The 18,838-nt window shown below is 40.6% G+C and overlaps 1 protein-coding gene across 2 annotated transcripts in view; it reads left to right on the forward strand.

The window, feature by feature from the left end:
• Positions 1-18,838, forward strand: part of LOC126278670 (TBC1 domain family member 23) — a 224,873-nt gene that overhangs the window by 126,636 nt on the left and 79,399 nt on the right. For both annotated transcript variants that reach the window (XM_049978909.1, XM_049978908.1), the window contains exons 8-9: positions 5,632-5,845; positions 12,991-13,141. In XM_049978909.1, the coding sequence (XP_049834866.1) occupies positions 5,632-5,845; positions 12,991-13,141 (365 nt within the window). The remainder of the gene's footprint in view (positions 1-5,631; positions 5,846-12,990; positions 13,142-18,838) is intronic.

Below are 18,838 nucleotides of genomic sequence, written 5' to 3' on the forward strand. Positions count from 1 at the left end.
TACTAGACGGTAAATTACAGCACCATCTGCGAACAGTCTAAGAGAACTGCTCAGATTGTCACCCAGGTCATTTATATAGATCAGGAACAGTAGAGGTCCCAGGACGCTTCCCTGGGGAACACCTGATATCACTTCAGTTTTACTCGATGATTTGCCGTCTATTACTACGAACTACGACCTTCCCGACAGGAAATCACGAATCCAGTCGCACAACTGAGACGATACCCCATAGCTCCGCAGCTTGATTAGAAGTCTCTTGTGAGGAACGGTGTCAAAAGCTTTCCGGAAATCTAGAAATACGGAATCAACTTGAGATCCCCTGTCGATAGCGGCCATTACTTCGTGCGAATATAGAGCTAGCTGCGTTGCACAAGAGCGATGTTTTCTGAAGCCATGCTGATTACGTGTCAATAGATCGTTCCCTTCGAGGTGATTCATAATGTTTGAATACAGTATATGCTCCAAAACCCTACTGCAAACCGACGTCAATGATATAGGTCTGTAGTTAAATGGATTACTCCTACTACCCTTCTTGAACACTGGTGCGACCTGCGCAATTTTCCAATCTGTAGGTACAGATCTATCGGTGAGAGAGCGGTTGTATATGAGTGGTAAGTAGGGAGCTATAGTATCAGCGTAATCTGAAAGGAACCTAATCGGTATACAATCTGGGCCTGAAGACTTGCCCATATCAAGCGATTTGAGTTGCTTCGCAACCCCTAAGGTATCTACTTCTAAGAAACTCATGCTAGCAGATGTTCGTGTTTCAAATTCTGGAATATTCCATTCGTCTTCCCTGGTGAAGGAATTTCGGAAAACTGCGTTCAATAACTCCGCTTTAGCGGCACAGTCGTCGATAACAGTACCATCGGCACTGCGCAGCGAAGGTATTGACTGCGTCTTGCCGCTTGTGTACTTTACATACGACCAGAATTTCTTCGGATTTTCTACCAAATTTCGAGACAATGTTTCGTTGTGGAACCTATTAAAGGCATCTCGCATCGAAGTACGTGCCAAATTTCGCGCGTCTGTAAATTTTAGCCCATCTTCAGGATTTCGCGTTCTTCTGAACTTCGCATGCTTTTTCCGTTGCCTCTGCAACAGCGTTCGGACCTTTTTTGTGTACCACGGGGGATCCGTTCCATCTCTTACCAATTTATGAGGTATGAATATCTCAATTGCTGTTGCTACTATATCTTTGAATTTGAGCCACATCTCGTCTACATTCGCATAGTCAGTTCGGAAGGAATGGAAATTGTCTTTTAGGAAGGCTTCTAGTGGCACTTTATCCGCTTTTTTAAATAAAATTATTTTGCGTTTGTTTCTGATGGATTTGGAAGAAATGGTATTGAGCCTAGCTACAATGACCTTGTGATCACTAATCCCTGTATCAGTCATGATGCTCTCTATCAGCTCTGGATTGTTTGTGGCCAAGAGGTCAAGTGTGTTTTCGCAACCATTTACAATTCGCGTGGGTTCGTGGACTAACTGCTCGAAATAATTTTCGGAGAAAGCATTTAGGACAATCTCGGAAGATATTTTCTGCCTACCACCGGTTTTGAACAAGTATTTTTGCCAACATACCGAGGGTAGGTTGAAGTCCCCACCAACTATAACCGTATGAGTGGGGTATTTATTTGTTACGAGACTCAAACTTTCTCTGAACTGTTCCGCAACTGTATCATCGGAGTCTGGGGGTCGGTAGAAGGAGCCAATTATTAACTTAATTCGGCTGTTAAGTATAACCTCCACCCACACCAATTCGCACGGAGTATCTACTTCGACTTCACTACAAGATAAACCACTACTGACAGACACAAGCACTCCACCACCAATTCTGCCTAATCTATCTTTCCTGAACACCGTCTGAGACTTCGTAAAAATTTCTGCAGAACTTATTTCAGGCTTTAGCCAGCTTTCTGTACCTATAACGATATCAGCTTCTGTGCTTTCTATTAGCGCTTGAAGCTCAGGGACTTTTCCAGTGCAACTACAACAATTTACAACTAAAATTCCGACTGTTCCTTGATCCAAGCACGACCTGTAATTGCCAAGCACCCTTTGACATTGCAGCCCATCCCGCACTTTCCCGAGGCCTTCTAACCTAAAAAACCGCCCAGTCCACGCCACACAGCCTCCGCTACCTGTGTAGCCGCCAGCTGAGTGTAGTGAACTCCTGACCTATTCAGCGGAACCCGAAACCCCACCACCCTATGGCGCAAGTCTAGGAATCTGCAGCCAATACGGTCGCAAAACCGTCTGAGCCTCTGATTCAGACCTTCCACCCGGCTCTGCACCAAAGGTCTGCAGTCGGTTCTGTCAACGATGCTGCAGATGGTGAGCTCTGCCTTCATCTCGTAAGCAAGACCGGCAGCCTTCACCAAATCAGATAGCCGCTGGAATCCAGAGAGAATTTCCTCAGATCCAAAGCAACACACGTCATTAGTGCCGACATGTGCCACCACCTGCAGCTGGTTGCACCCTGTGCTCTTCATGGCATCCGGAAGGACCCTTTCCACATCAGGAATGACTCCTCCCGGAATGCACACGGAGTGCACACTGGATTTCTTCCCCTCCTTAGCCACCGTATCCCTAAGGGGCCCCATTACGCGCCTAACATTGGAGCTCCCAACTACCAGTAAGCCCACCCTCTGCGCTTGCCCGGACCTTGAAGGCTGAGAATGATCCTCTGAAACAGGGCAGGCGGCTGCATCTGGCTCAGCCAGAGACAGTGCCTGAAACCGGTTTGTCAGACGCACCGGGGAGGCTTTCTGATCAGCCTCCGGGGACGCCTTTCGCTGCCTGCCACGCCTTGGAACGACCTCCCAATCAACCACAGGCGAGGGCTCAGCCCCACTGCGGGCAGCAACCGGGGCAACCACAGCGGCGGACCGATCTGGGGACAGACGGGACGAGGTTGACATCCCCGTGATACCCGAGTCCGGCTCCCCACAGTGGTGCCCATTGGCAACAGCCTCAAGCTGCACGACCGAAGTCAGCGCTGATTGCAGCTGTGAGCGAAGGGATGCCAAGTCAGCCCTCATCCGAACACAGCAATCGCAGTCCCTGTCCATTCTAATCGATGTTTAACAACAGTTACCAAAACACGAGTCAGTGCCTAGATAACGCAAGCGGAACACGCAAAGAATGTATCAACTAACCTGTACAAATGCCTTACGACTGCGCTACAATCTGCTGAATTTACGATTACAGTAACTAAAACTCGAAATTGCACCTCCTATACGAAACTCACACGCAATTTAAATAAGAATCTACGAAGTAAACACTAAAGCGCGATGCTACAACCCTCAAATACTATAATACGCCCGAAATATATGAATTAAACAATGCAAGTACCCAAAAACACGCAAAGAAATTAATTAAACTATCTAACAAATAAGTAAGCTAGGGTTATACGACTTGCTGCTGCAGCTGCTTATCCAACGGCGGCAGGGAGCACACTGACTGTGACCAACCGACACTGGCCGTTCACAACAAAAACAGAAGACAGACGACTACGCGAATTTGCACTATTCAGGTACTAAGGCGCGATGCTACAACCCTCAAATACTATAATACGCCCAAAATATATGAATTATACAATGCAAGTACCCAAAAACACGCAAAGAAATTAATTAAACTATCTAACAAATAAGTAAGCTAGGGTTATACGACTTGCTGCTGCAGCTGCTTATCCAACGGCGGCAGGGAGCACACTTGACAGGTTTTTTATTAGTTCCTCATTAGAGTTGGTCATTGCCCATTAACATGTGGCTTTCTGCTACGTCACGAGGAGCCTCCCCAGGGTATCATAGATGTGGAACACAGCTATCGATATGACACATTTCATTTCAGTGTGTTCTATATGATGACCTGAGGACAATTCAGGGTCTCCCACAGGACCTAACCTGTATTTTAACTGATAGTGATGTGAGCGTGGTTCGTGCTTTTAAGATTTTGTGTGATGTCAGGACTTCTTCCCAAAATATTGAGTGAGCTATTTTAATGTGTCAGAGTCCCTCATCATCTGTTATTTCCAAGCAGACACCCAGCCACAGTTAAATATCCTCATTTAACCATGTTTTTCCTGGTATTTGATCCTTGATTTTATCTAGTTATGCTGTTGTGTTTCATCTGACTTTTATTGTTGGTACTTTATTATTCTCACCATATCAGAGTAGTCTTTTCAATTCTTGTGTGAAAATACAACTTGAATTTCCAATTTGTTATTGGATTTTCACCACATTCGTCTGTATTTAATTCAAGCAAGGGAACTGATTAACTTGCTATTCAGCATCTCAGCCCCCAAATAATAATAATAATAATAATAATAATAATAATAATAATAATAATAATAATAATAATAATCATCATCATCATCATCATCACCACCACCCATCATCATCATCAAAACATCAGGTCCAGACTTTTTCAATCTGGAAACATTATTTTTAATAAATCTAAAATTATTTATACATTATGGTTTATTTAGGTCACAGTTGTATAATATAGGCAGTCAACCAATGTAGACTGTTATGAGTCATCTTCAGATCTTTTCAGCATGGTTATGGTGTAACACATCATTCTTTTCATTGTATTTGTAAAACTTTTATAAGTGCAGGAGATTATCATGCTAGACTTAGAAACCAGTGATACATGTGATCGGAGAAAGTTGTAGTATTTTACCATATCTAGGGAGATAAGTGTTCTCCTGTCCCATTTGTACTAGACTCTATGGAAAAGGTGGCCACTCAAGATGACCTGTAGTGAAAATCAGTGTCGTGTTCCAGCATCATACAGACTAGTTTTATATGGCTCCATGTGATTCGGCATTAGTTTTTATAGCTTTTACAAATGTCGGACCTAATGATATTGCTGCTGCTGTTGCTGGAAATGTATCTACATTATTCTTGTCTCAGTATTGGCTCTGTTGATTACAGTCTCGTGTACTTTCTTCTTTCATTTAGTATTTGGCTGTATATCAAAAGGTGCATGTTTCACAAGTCTGTGTCAGAATCAAACAGCTATTCAGTGGCATCAAGTGTAGTTCCCAAAATATTTGAGACTTCCTTGTGTATTTCCTGTTAGAGACTAGTTCATTGATCTTCTCTATTGTTTGTACTGTTAGTCTACATTCACATTCTGGTGTATCAACCTTTGTTAGGCACTGGCCTCACCTATCCAACTCCTTCCCTGCTCCCATTCCAGCACTATCATTCCACCATCATACCCAGTCTTTTTATTTATTTCTCTTCTTTTCCACTACTTTCGCCCCTCCCTCCAAACCTCTATGCTATATGGTAACAACTTTCCTTCTCATAATATTGTTTCATTCCTTCCTGAGTTTTCCATTGTTTAATAAAATCAGAATACTGTTAAATAAAAATAATGTTAATCATTGGCCTAGTATGGTATGGGGCTTAATGCTCAGTCATTACCTTGCTTCCTTGGGGAACAGAGCTTCCACAACACTTTTGTATTTACCTTGTAGCATATTACATTACTTTCATATTTCGCTAAGTTTCAGGTAAGGCATTCAGAATATTTTATTGCTCACGTTTTAGTCAAGCAGTTTATTGAAAGTGAATGGACCGGTTAACACAGATGAGTCAGTATATCTCTATTTTTCAGATGCTTCAAGAGCCAGCAGCATTTGCTACAGCTGTTCAGGGCTTGTTATCAGCACAACGCCAGGCACTAGCAGCTCGATCAGCTGCTGGCGGTGAGCACCTTTGTTTCCTAGGCTCTGGCCGTGTCGAAGAAGACCAGTACACTCACATGGTTGTTGCTTCTTTCTTACAGAAGCACACCAGTTTTGTCAGCATGCTTACTGGAGGATACCAAGGTGATCACCAAAATTAATTGCCTTTAATTTATTTTTTAGCTTTAATGAGAAACCACCACCATTTTTCATTTGTTGGTGTTGTTTCAGCTCTTTGTAAGCATAATATATTTCACAGCTACAGCTACAGCTGATTTCTTTTTCACATACTAAGGTCACTCAATCTGCATGTCGCTTGCTGTGTTCCTTGATGTGCAGCTTCTTTTTTATGAGGTACATTTGGAATCCATCATACTTCTATATATGTTCAACAACAGTAATCAGCCTTGTTCAGATAGAATTCTTGAACTTTCTTGACCCTCAAAGACTTCATGGTGCTGAGCCTAAACACATCTGAATTGTTCTGTTATGATTGAGGAATATTTTTACTTGGAATACATTTCCCAACTTGCACCTGATGCACATTTTTCAGCTTGAAGGGCATTCTTTGCTGAATTTGGTTGGTTGCATCAGAAGGAAACAATAGAAATAAAATCTTTAAATGGAACAGTTTGAAATGAACAGATCTAACAATATTTAAAGCAATGAGAGAATTACATAGGTTTTAACTATAGTCCTAGATTCCCGATATTGTGTTCAAAGTAAAGGTTCCATAGATTTTGAATAGTCGTTGCATTATCATCTCAGTGACTAGAGTGAAGTAATGGTTCTGGTCACTTTATAGTTGATGTTAATACTGTAGTACAATAATCTTTCTTAATATTAACCCCTCAGGCCGGGAGCCCGAGTATGTACACGCGTGTTGCGAATGTCCGCACTGGCGGCATCACAACCACATACTCGCCAGTTGCAGTCTCGTAGGTAAAACTGTATTGCTCTGCCATCTGTTGACGACAGCCGATATTACTTCGTCAGCTAACTACAGACATATCTGTGCTGCTCTGCTTAAAAGATCTGTCATGAAGTGAGGCAGTCAGAAGAAATAACATGTTGTATCTTACAGTCCGAGCGACACTCTCGAATGCAAAACGATGCAGCCAAACACTTCGCGTAGTCTTACTTCAGAGCAAATTCTCGCAATTCTCAATGAACCGACGAATGGTTTATACAGTATAAATGACAGCGGGATTGATCTAGATGTTGATGATGAATGTCATTTTGACTGTTTGGAAGAAACACCCGAAAGAAATTGAGAAGAAACGGCGGATAGTGACGATGACATCGAACAAGGTGCACCAGTGAAACGCGTACGGAATGAAGAAGACTGGAAATGGCAAGAAGTTGACAGCTCTTATGTCTCTCTGAAAAAACCATTCGTTGGTAAATGTGGACCTGTGATACAGGTAAATTGTGCAGCTGAAGCGTTCAAGCTGTATTTTGGGGAAACTACCATAGAAACAATCGCATGTGAAACTAACTGTTATGCTGCAGATTATATACAGAAACAGACTGCTCTACAACCTCGTTCTAGGCTACGTAACTGGGTAGATAGTGACAAAGATGAGTTTTATGTGTTTTTCACACTGCAGATGTTAATGGGAATTATCCAGAAGGCATCCATAAAGTCGTATTTAAGCAAGCATCCACTTTTGAACACACCGATTTTTTACCAGAGTATGCAGCAAGACAAGTTTGAGCTACTTTGCAGATTCCTTCACTTTGTAAACAATGAAGAACTGAATACATTTGAAGGCAATAAGAGATTGTTCAAGTTGGGTTCCGTCATTCAGCACTTGAATGATACATTTAGAAATATACAACATGGGAAAAAACATTTCTGTTGATGAATCTCTAATGTTATGGAAAGGAAGGCTGGCAATAAAAACGTATCTCCTCTAAAATCAGCGAAGTTGAGCATAAAGTCCTATGAGATCTGCGAATCTTCCACAGGTTATTTATGACAATTTATTATTTATGCAGGAAGCTCCACAGAAATAGAAACGAAATTTCTTTCTGCCTCTTTTCAACTTAGGCCATACGCTCTGGATGGGCAATTATTATAATAGTGTCTTTTTGTGCCACTTCCTGAAGGAAAGAGATATGAATGTAGCTGGCACACTTTGACTGAATAGGAAGAATATACCTGAGGCCTTGAGACGTGTAAAACTGAAGAAAGGTGAACTCATAGCATATCATTCACACGGTGTAATGGTAATGAAATGGATGGATAAAAAGCAGGTTGCCTTTATTTCTACATTTCATAATGATGCAGTTGTTATGGCAACCAAAAGGGGCAACGAGATAAGAAAGCTTCAGTGCATAAAAGAGTACAATAGTTTGATGGGTGGTGTAGATTTGAAGGATCAGAAACTACAGTCTTTTCTCATGGAAAGGAAGAAAGGTGTGAAGTGGTATATGAAAATGTTTAGAAGGCTGATGAATGTTGCAGTGCACAGTGCTTTTATTGTTGACAATGCTAGCGAAAAAACAACAGAAGAAACACATCTAAATTTCAGGCTTCTGCTCATAACACAATTGCTGGAAATTCACGGGAAGAATGTAACTTCACCTTGATGTGGGTGACCTTCAAAAACTCCTGTGCCTGGACGGCTCATAGCAAGACATTTTATTGAGAAGATCCCACCCACAGAGAAGAAGAGTAAGCCTACAAAGAGATGTGCAGTCTGCTGCAAGAAGACAGGGAAACATAAGGAAACATCGTTCTGGTCCAAGGACTGTGGTGTAGAACTTTGTTTCGAAGATTGTTTCAAAATATACCACACTCAGAATTCATTTTAAGTGACAATGTATGTTTTAATCCTAATAAATATGTATTAATACCAATTCCAGAAATTTTGGTAACATTTGAACAAGTAACTCCCATTGTAGAGCAATTTCACTGAGACGCAGCATTCTGGGGTCAGGCAGCGATATAAACTACCGCCAGTAGGTTAGGCATGCACCCGGAAGCTACCAACTTGAAGGGTTACACTGTATTGCACTAAAGTGAAATGTACTTTCCACATCCCAGAGATCTCTCTGTACAGGATCCACATAATATATAGATCTAAAGGCATGGATAAAATTGTAGGTAAAGTATTGAAACAATGTAAACACCAGGTTGACAAATCAGCGTTAGATTGCTAATCACAGTTGAGGTGACACTTTGTGTTGCAGACTGGCACAACAAGAAGACTGTTGCACATTTAACTTACAGCCAAAGCCTTTCTCAGAAGAGGAAACACACACACATTCATTCACACAAGCAAGCACACATCATGCACATGACTGCAATCTCCGGCAGCTCAGGCAGGAATGCATTCCCAATGTAGGACAATGTATGAAAGAACATCAGAGGGTAGATAGGAGATAAGAAAGATTGAATTTTCCAAGTTAGAGCTGTATTGAGTGTTAAGCCAGCCAACCAAAATGTAGTGTATTTCAGGAATTCAGATTGACAAGATAAACAATATCTATTTATGGGTTGGTTTAGATGGATATTTCTAATGTGCAAAGACTGGATTGACACATTTTTAAGTGCTTGTCAGTTTACAGTTTTGTCCACAGATGACGAAGATACAGCTATATCTATACTCTGCAAACCACCATGAAGTGCATGACAGAGGGTATATCCCATTGTACCAGTTATTAGACGTTTTCCCCAATCCATTCACATATGGACATGATTGCCCGAATGCCTCTGTGCATGCTGTAAATATTCACATCATGTCCTCGTGATCCCTTTGTGAGTGATACATAGGGGGCTGTAGTATATCCCTAGATTCAACATTTAGAGATGGTTCTTGAAACTTCGTTAGTAGACTTTCTCCATACAGTATCTTGAAGAGCCAGCCATTTCAGTTTTGTCAGCATCTCTCCTTCAGGTCAAACAAACCTCTGACAGTTTGTGCTGTATATTTTCCGTATCCCCTGTTACTCCTATTTGGTACAGGTCCCACACACTTGCACAATATTCTAGAATGGGTCACATGAGTGATTTGTAAGCAATTTCCTTTGTAGACTGATTGCACTTCCCCAGTATTCTACCAATAAACCAAAGCCGATTCCAGCTGTGATTCGTTGATATTGTAGTCACAGGATGCTATGTTCTTTCTTTTTGTGAAGTAAATACTTTTTCATTTCTGAACATTTAAAGCAAGTTGTCAATCTTCTCACCACTTTGAAATCATAGAAGATCTGACAGAATAATTGTGCTGCTTCTTTCAGACTGTACTTCATTATACACTCCTGGAAATGGAAAAAAGAACACATTGACACCGGTGTATCAGACCCACCATACTTGCTCCGGACACTGCGAGAGGGCTGTACAAGCAATGATCACACACACGGCACAGCGGACACACCAGGAACCGCGGTGTTGGCCGTCGAATGGCGCTAGCTGCGCAGCATTTGTGCACCGCCGCCGTCAGTGTCAGCCAGTTTGCCGTGGCATACGGAGCTCCATCGCAGTCTTTTAACACTGGTAGCATGCCGCGACAGCGTGGACGTGAACCGTATGTGCAGTTGACGGACTTTGAGCGAGGGCGTATAGTGGGCATGCGGGAGGCCAGGTGGATTGCTCAACACGTGGGGCGTGAGGTCTCCACAGTACATCGATGTTGTCGCCAGTGGTCGGCGGAAGGTGCACGTGCCAGTCGACCTGGGACCGGACCGCAGCGACGCACGGATGCACGCCAAGACCGTAGGATCCTACGCAGTGCCGTAGGGGACCGCACCGCCACTTCCCATCAAATTAGGGACACTGTTGCTCCTGGGGTATCGGCGAGGACCATTCGCAACCGTTTCCATGAAGCTGGGCTACGGTCCCGCACACCGTTAGGCCGTCTTCCGCTCACGCCCCAACATCGTGCAGCCCGCCTCCAGTGGTGTCGCGACAGGCGTGAATGGAGGGACGAATGGAGACGTGTCGTCTTCAGCGATGAGAGCCGCTTCTGCCTTGGTGCCAATGATGGTCGTATGCGTGTTTGGCGTCGTGCAGGTGAGCGCCACAATCAGGACTGCATACGACCGAGGCACACAGGGCCAACACCCGGCATCATGGTGTGGGGAGCGATCTCCTACACTGGCCGTACACCTCTGGTGATCGTCGAGGGGACACTGAATAGTGCATGGTACATCCAAACCGTCATCGAACCCATCGTTCTACCATTCCTAGACCGGCAAGGGAACTTGCTGTTCCAACTGGTCAATGCAAGTCCGCATGTATCCCGTGCCACCCAACGTACTCTAGAAGGTGTAAGTCAACTACCCTGGCCAGCAAGATCTCCGGATCTGTCCCCCATTGAGCATGTTTGGGACTGGATGAAGCGTCGTCTCACGCGGTCTGCATGTCCAGCACGAACGCTGGTCCAACTGAGGCGCCAGGTGGAAATGGCATGGCAAGCTGTTCCACAGGACTACATCTAGCATCTCTACGATCGTCTCCATAGGAGAATAGAAGCCTGCATTGCTGCGAAAGGTGGATATACACTGTACTATTGCCGACATTGTGCATGCTCTGTTGCCTGTGTCTATGTGCCTGTGGTTCTGTCAGTGTGATCATGTGATGTATCTGACCCCAGGAATGTGTCAATGAAGTTTCCTCTTCCTGGGACAATGAATTCACGGTGTTCTTATTTCCGTTTCCAGGAGTGTAGATAACTGCATCATCTGCAAAATGTCTGAGATTGCTATGAATATTGCCCGCAAGGTCATTAATATACGACATGAACAGCAAGGTTTCCAACACACTTCCCAGGGACGCACTCAAAGTGACTTCTGTATCTGACAATGACTCTCCATCCAAGATTACGTGTTGAGTCCTCCCTACCAAAAGTCTTGAATCCAGTCACTAATTTTACATGATTATCTGTATGATAGTAGTTTGGACAATAAGCATAGGGATGTTACTGAGTCAAATGCTTTTCAGAAATCAAGAAATACTGTGTCTACCTGACTGTCTTGGTCCAAAGCTTTCAGTATGTCATGTGAGAAAAATGTAAGTTGGGCTTCACATGATCGATGTTTTCGGAATCCATGCTGGTTGGCAGTGAGGAGGTTGTTCTGTTCGAGATACCTCATTGTGTTTCGGCTCAGAGTATGTTATAAGATTCTACAACAAATCAGTATCAAGGATACTAGATGGTAGTTTTGCAGATCACTTCTACTGCCCTTCTTGTAGGAGGATGTTATCTGTGCTTTTTTCCAAGAACTTGGCGCAGTTTCCTGTTCAAGGGACCTGTGATAGATTATAGTCAGAAGGGGGCTAGAATCTGATAGGGATTTCATAGGGCCCTGGAACTTTGTTCAATTTCAACAAATTCAGCTTTTTCTCAACACCACTGACAATAATAGCCTACTTATTTCACTCATCTTTCCAGTGGCATGAGAATTAAACTGGGGCAACTCTCCTGGGTTTCCCTTTGTAACGAAACATTTGAAAACAGAGTTATGCACTTCAGCTTCTGCTTTCCTACTCTCAATTTCAGTTTCTGTCTCATTCACTAGGGACTCAACTCTAACTTTGGTGCCATTAATAGCCTTTACATATGGGCAGAATTTCTTTGGGTTTTGTGAAAGATCATTTGACAGTATTCTGCTATGGTAGTCACTGAAGGCTTCACATACTATCCCTCTTGACAGGTAAATGCGTTTCATTCAGTGTGTGTGTCTATAGTCCTCAGTGAGATATGACACTTGATTTTTTTATCTAGTTTACTGAATGTATATATCTTTCTGCTTGTTTTATTTGTCTTTTTGTACTTTGGTAATTATTGTTGCCACAACCGCCACACAGTCACTGATACCATTTTTGATGTGGACATCCTCAAAGAGGTCAGGTCTATTTGTTGCTGTTGGATGCAATGTATTTCCATCACGAGTGGCATTCGGAACTATCCGTTGTAGGTAGTTTTCAGAGAAAGCATTTAGTAATGTTCACAGGAATGCCCACCTCTAACAAAACAGTTATTTTTCCAATTGTCTGGATGAGGGGGAACTTACTTACAAGCGAACTGACGTTTTGTCTAAAGTTTTCAGTTACATCAGCTGATCGAGTTTGGTGGGCGATAGAAGGATGCAGTTATCATTTTATGCCCACCCCTGAGGTACATTTCATATTTAAGATTGAAAAGTACAAACAGCAAATGATCTGCTGTGTTTTCTTGGTAATAGGTTTTTGATTTGCAAGTTGTTTGACTATGGATTTTCAGAATATTCATTACTTGTGATTTGAACATTTTATTTAACCAGATAATTATTATTTCTAGCTGTCCACGAATTTCTGAGAGAAGACTTGAACCAGTATTTAGAAGATCACAATACAGAGAGCTGTCTTGTTTGTGCACCCAGCACAGAGAAGAAGACGTCTGAAACTGTTCGCCCAAATTCGAGTTCATCAGATCTCTTTGGCAAGATCAGGTATGTGCCAGTGCTCACTACAGATCTGCTTACACAGCCTTTAATTTTGTTTGATTGTAGGTGTTGTGGTCTTCAGTCCAAACACTGCTTTACTGCAGCTCTCCACACTAGTGTCTTTTGTGAACTACAGCAGCCAATGTCCTGTTTGATCTTGATTGCAATAGTCAGGCCTTCGTCTCCCACTACAGTCCTCCTCTCCCCTTTTCTCATTCCCCCCTCCATTGTCAAGTTAACTATTCTTTGATGATATTTATGGAATATTCCATTGGTTCTTGGAGCAACATAGACATATTAACAACTTGAATACACAATATTAATGTTCCACAATAATATTTATTTAATAATTCATTATGAATGTATGTTATTGTCAGATAACTTAATACTAAACAGGTAGTCCACTCAATGTCAGTGAGAGTTCATAGCTGTATAAAATTGTTTTTCAAAATTTGTGACATTTTACGTGCAAAAACGTGCAGAAACACAAGCATATTGTAATACCCAGGGAAACTCTGAACAAATAAATCTTATATTACAGTATATTCATGATTAAAAGTTTGAATGTATCAGCCAAATATGTTGTTTGAGTAAGTAATGCCACAGACTACTATGTTAATATGGACAAACTGGTGAACGTGATGAACACGCGGTAAAAAGGTGGGGGGAGGGGTGCGGGGTGCAGGGGAGAAAAGAGTCTATGAAATGTGAGTGTGGAACAGTTATAACAAGCATATTATTTAATAATGAAAGAAATATTAACTGGCAGCTGCTGATTTAGTAAAGGTGAATAATGCAACTGTGTTTAGTCATTATGGACCAGATTTCAAGTAATGTTAATTTTCTTCCTTTGGTTCCTCTATGTCGAACATCACATTTAATATCATTTAAATGGCCTCCATTCATAGCATATTCAGAAAAGGTGGAATATTATAGTATTGAACTCCTTTCACACTCAGTCAGCCTGGTAGTTCTAGCCCTATCTGATCAACCTACATATAATTTGCCACACAGATTGCAGGAAATTGTATAAATTCCACTCTGTTCTAAAGGAGGAATCTTATCTTTACTGTCAAACAGTGTGTGGACAACAGTATTCCTAGTTTTAAAAAGCTGGAGAATATAACCTTGATTTTAGTTTCTAGGGAAGTATCTTTGAAGTCGTGCCTACATATAGCATGGGTTCTATTTGTTGTCAGTGTGGTTTAGTGCTGTTTGAGGAGGATAAAGAAGTGTAAACTTCATTTATTATGGTGTGAATTCAAATGTTGAAAAAATTAATTAATTGTCTGATGGTAAGTGTGCTCATGGACAGGTAGCACCAAACAATGAAATAATTTTTTTCAACATATGCATTTACATCACAGTAATAATTAAGTCCACAGTGGTGTTGGAAGGAGACTCTTATCAACTTTGTAGACCTCATGACTGACATTAGTAAGCAAAAGCATTAACTTAAATTATATGTGAAAGTAACTTCTACACACACACAGTAATACCTGTCAGTTCTCAGCATCCCACAACAGACTTGCAGCCTCCTGCTGCATTATGCACTGCCTGCTGTTTATATCACAAACCGAACTAGATTTTGAAAATGAATTGAAAATAACTAAAGAAATAGTATACAGCAATGTTTATACTTGTACCCTGATTGAAAAGATACTCAGTAGAAAGAAGAGAGAGAGGATAACGGCACTTCTTCATCCTTCTCAGACAGTGCTAAACCTTATTGATAACATATGGGCCCCCATGCTATATGTAGGTAGGAGTTCACAGATACTTCCAGGAAATATACTTCAGCTTTTTACATTAGGAATATTGTTGCTAGAATGGAATTTACAGGATTTCCTGCAATCTGTATGGCAAATTATATGTAGGTCAATCAGGTAGGGCCGGCCGCTGTGACCAAGCAGTTCTGGGTGCTTCAGTCCGGAACCATGCTGCTGCTGCTGCTACAGTCGCAGGTTCGAATCCTGCCTTTGACATGGATGTGTGTGATGTCCTTAGGTTAGTTAGGTTGAAGTAATTCTAAGTCTAGGGGACTGATGACCTCAGATGTTACATCCCATAGTGGCCAGAGCCATTTGAACCATTTTAAACAGGTAGGACTATAACTAAACATGAAAGGAGTTGGAGACTGTAAGACTTCATCTTTGTTGAATGTACTATGTTTGAATTTCATTTATGTGATATTAAGTATTATGATCTCCACACAGGAAGTTGGAAAACTGACATTAATCAAAATTCTGGCTGTTAATAAACACCAGTCAAAGAATCCAGATCTAGTCGTTAATGGCCAGTCATAGTTTCACTGCTTTCCCTTACTAAAGTAACAGCAGCCAGTTAATATAGTGCTCTCACCAGCAGATAATATGCGGATAAACCCCCCCCACCCCCCACCCCCCACCCCCAACACACACACACACACACACACACACACACACACACACACACACACACACACACCTTTTTTACTGCCTGTTCATAACATTCACCATTTGTCCATATGACATAGTAGTCTGTGCCATTAATCACTTGAACAACATATTGTGTATATCAATTCATACTTTTAATCTTTGAATACACTGTAATATAAGACTTATTTATTTGGAGCCTTTTGGTATGACATTATGCTTGTGCTTCGATGTATTCTTAAAATGTCACATATCTTTGGAAAGCAATCTTCATAAGGCCATGAATTCTCGCTGGAGTTGTGTGCACTATCCATTTAGTATTAAGTTATCTGACAATGACCTAGGTTCATAACAAACTATTAAATAAGTATTATTGTAGAACATTAATAATATGCATTCAAGTTTTTAATATTCATGTTAACAGAATCTTCCGTTGTTTGCAAACATTGTAATTTCTTTGGTGACAGTGGTTAGTAAATGCCTGAAGATGGCCTTGTAAGCCGGGAAATGGTTAACACAATAAAAGTAATATTGTAGAAAAAAAGCAAACTGGTGCTTTTCATTTATTTTTAATATTCTTTGCTGCCTCAGGCTATGTTCTATCAATGTATCACATCTTTTCGTCCAGTTGTGCCATATACCTATTTTTACCCTATTTCACTGTGGTACTTGCTGATTAGTTACTCCATCTATCCTTTACCCAACTAATTTACAGTGTTCGTCTGTAACTGCACATTCCAAAATTTCTGTTACTCTTTTTATCTGCACTGTTTATCTCCATCTTTAACTTCCATATAAGTCTACAATTCATACAGATGCTCCCCGAAAGAACTTTTTCAGAAAGACTTTCCTTGCTCTTACCAGTCCGCATTTTACATCCTCTCTTGACATCTGATTTACTACTTTGAGTATCTCATTTCCTAATTTAATAACTGGTATGAAAAGTGCTGTTTGTGGTACTGCTCATGCATGCATGAGATGTACTTGCTTGTGTGAATGTGTGTTTTCTTTACTGAAGAAGGCTTTGGCTGACAGCTGTAGTGTGTAACAGTCTTTTCATTGTGCCCATCTTCAACTCAACAGGTTATCTTTACAGTGAGTAACCATTCATCTATCCTTTTCCTAATATTGTTAATATAATGGTAGGTTTCCTGTGCCATATTTGCCATTTTATTACATGTCATTCATTCTATATTGCACATTTCTGTAAGTCATTTGCTACTTATTTTCGATGTTCTTTTAATCTGTATAATTTGTCTGTACTACTGATTGGTTATGTGTCACTGTACTGGTTTAGTTTTCCTTTATTGTAGGAAGGAGCAGTGGTTGCATTCTGGGTGGGGCAGGGAGCACTATAAAGTAACAGTCAGCATTGATAAGACCCTTCCTCTTGCACAGTATGAGGAAATGTGAATGCATTCCCAGTCATTTATGTTACTATTTCCAGGAAAAGAATTATTGTGAAAACTTATTTTTTATTTGAATGATTGGTTTGTGTAGGGTTCTAGCAGTTTCTTGGAGTGGGGTCTACTATTCATAAAAATAACATTACCTGTATGATGAAATAGATTTTTCACACTTTGAGGTCCAGCCACTTTAAAGGGTGGTGTGGGTCTAAAAAATGTCTGTTACTTAAAATGTTTGTCGATTGCTTCGGAAATATTGTCACATTTAGAAGAAACAGTCAAATTTTTGTGACAATTTCATTAATGCTCCTTTGTAGAAACAATCTGCCTTTTTTTTTATTGCCTCCCATAGCTTAGGTGAAACTGTCGTCCCAGATGACTAGCTTAGATAGTAAGCAAAGAAGGGAGTGAAGATGAAATGTAATGCAAACAGTTTTTTTATTTATTTTATTTCTCCTTGTAATGTCAGAATGTAGATAACCAATAAATGTAATAAGTTTATAACAGGTATAATGGTAACTCTTTTAGGCAGATACTTTGTATCAGGCATAGTCAACCTTTTCCACTTACGACCCTCTTTTGAGTCTCTTATCAGCAGTAAAATTTTTTAACTACCCACCTCTTCAACAGTAATAGTGATTTATAAACTAGGGACGCAACTTTACTTTGTAAAATGTATAAAGCATAGTTACAGCAAGTTAAAGCATATAATAATAATTACTTACCAAATACTTTGTCAAAATTGTATGAGAACGTAATGAAAATGTTTTTAAAGTTTGTACTGCTTGCCACCCACCATGGAAGTTGGAATGCTCACTTGTGGTCAGTAGAGACCAGGTTGACTACCACTGCTTTACTTCAGTGAAATAGTTTGTAATTTTAATTAGTCAGAATATGTTACAAATAAAATTTTTTCAAAGAGTCCCTTTAAGAAAAGGGAGTCGTCTTACGTTCGAGGTAATCATATACTCAGATAAATGTGCTACATCTTTGTCCCATACTTATCAGGTTTGTTTTCTTTAACATAAGAAACCTCAAATTGCTGCATGTCAATATTAGTTGTGAGGTTTTCAGGTAGGGAAAATTAATTTTAAAATTTTTCTAATCAAAAAAGATCTGATTCTTATGCTTGAAATCATGCTGAGATTGACTTCTAGAAGCATAGGTTGAGATGTTATCTGAATACAAATTTGACAGCATGATCTTGACCCAATTGTTGCTCATTATGTATCGTGAGAATGGGGTTAAGATGAAACTATTGACTCATAATCTTTCAATTTTGGCTTCTTCATGAGACATTTTAAGTATAATTTTGCTAAAAAGCAACTACATTTAGCATAGCTTCCTGTCTCTGGTTCGTCATATAAAGTGACTTTGGATATTTGTTTCTTTTCTGATTTTGTGTGTCTAGCTATAGAATGGGGAAAAAATTAAAATATATATCCAACAGAGTGAAACTCTCATTAGCTGCTGCTATTATGCCACTACTTTCCAAAACCCTCCCACAGTAGGCTGCTGGTCAGTGAATATCCAGCCTAACTCTATATCAGTTGACTTTGTGGGGTACAAATACTCTTAGATGATATTTCGTAGAACACAGTTCTTTTTACATAATTATGTACAGCATGGTACTTTCCATGTCACAGCCTAGGTGCAGGCTTCCATCTTCCTACCATCATACCTTCATGAGATTTGTATTCATTTTCCTTACCATAATGGTTATATGTTCATCATGAATTTCAAATAACTATTTCTGTATGTTTGGTCTCATGCTTTCATTGTCTTCAACAAATGGTTTTCTTCTTATTACGTTTTCCAGATTATAATGTCGATTAGATAGTTACATCAGCTTCCTTTTCGTTCCTTTCTCATATTCCCTTTAG

The sequence above is a fragment of the Schistocerca gregaria genome, chromosome 6 (genome assembly GCF_023897955.1).
Source record: "Schistocerca gregaria isolate iqSchGreg1 chromosome 6, iqSchGreg1.2, whole genome shotgun sequence".
NCBI lineage: Eukaryota > Metazoa > Arthropoda > Insecta > Orthoptera > Acrididae > Schistocerca > Schistocerca gregaria.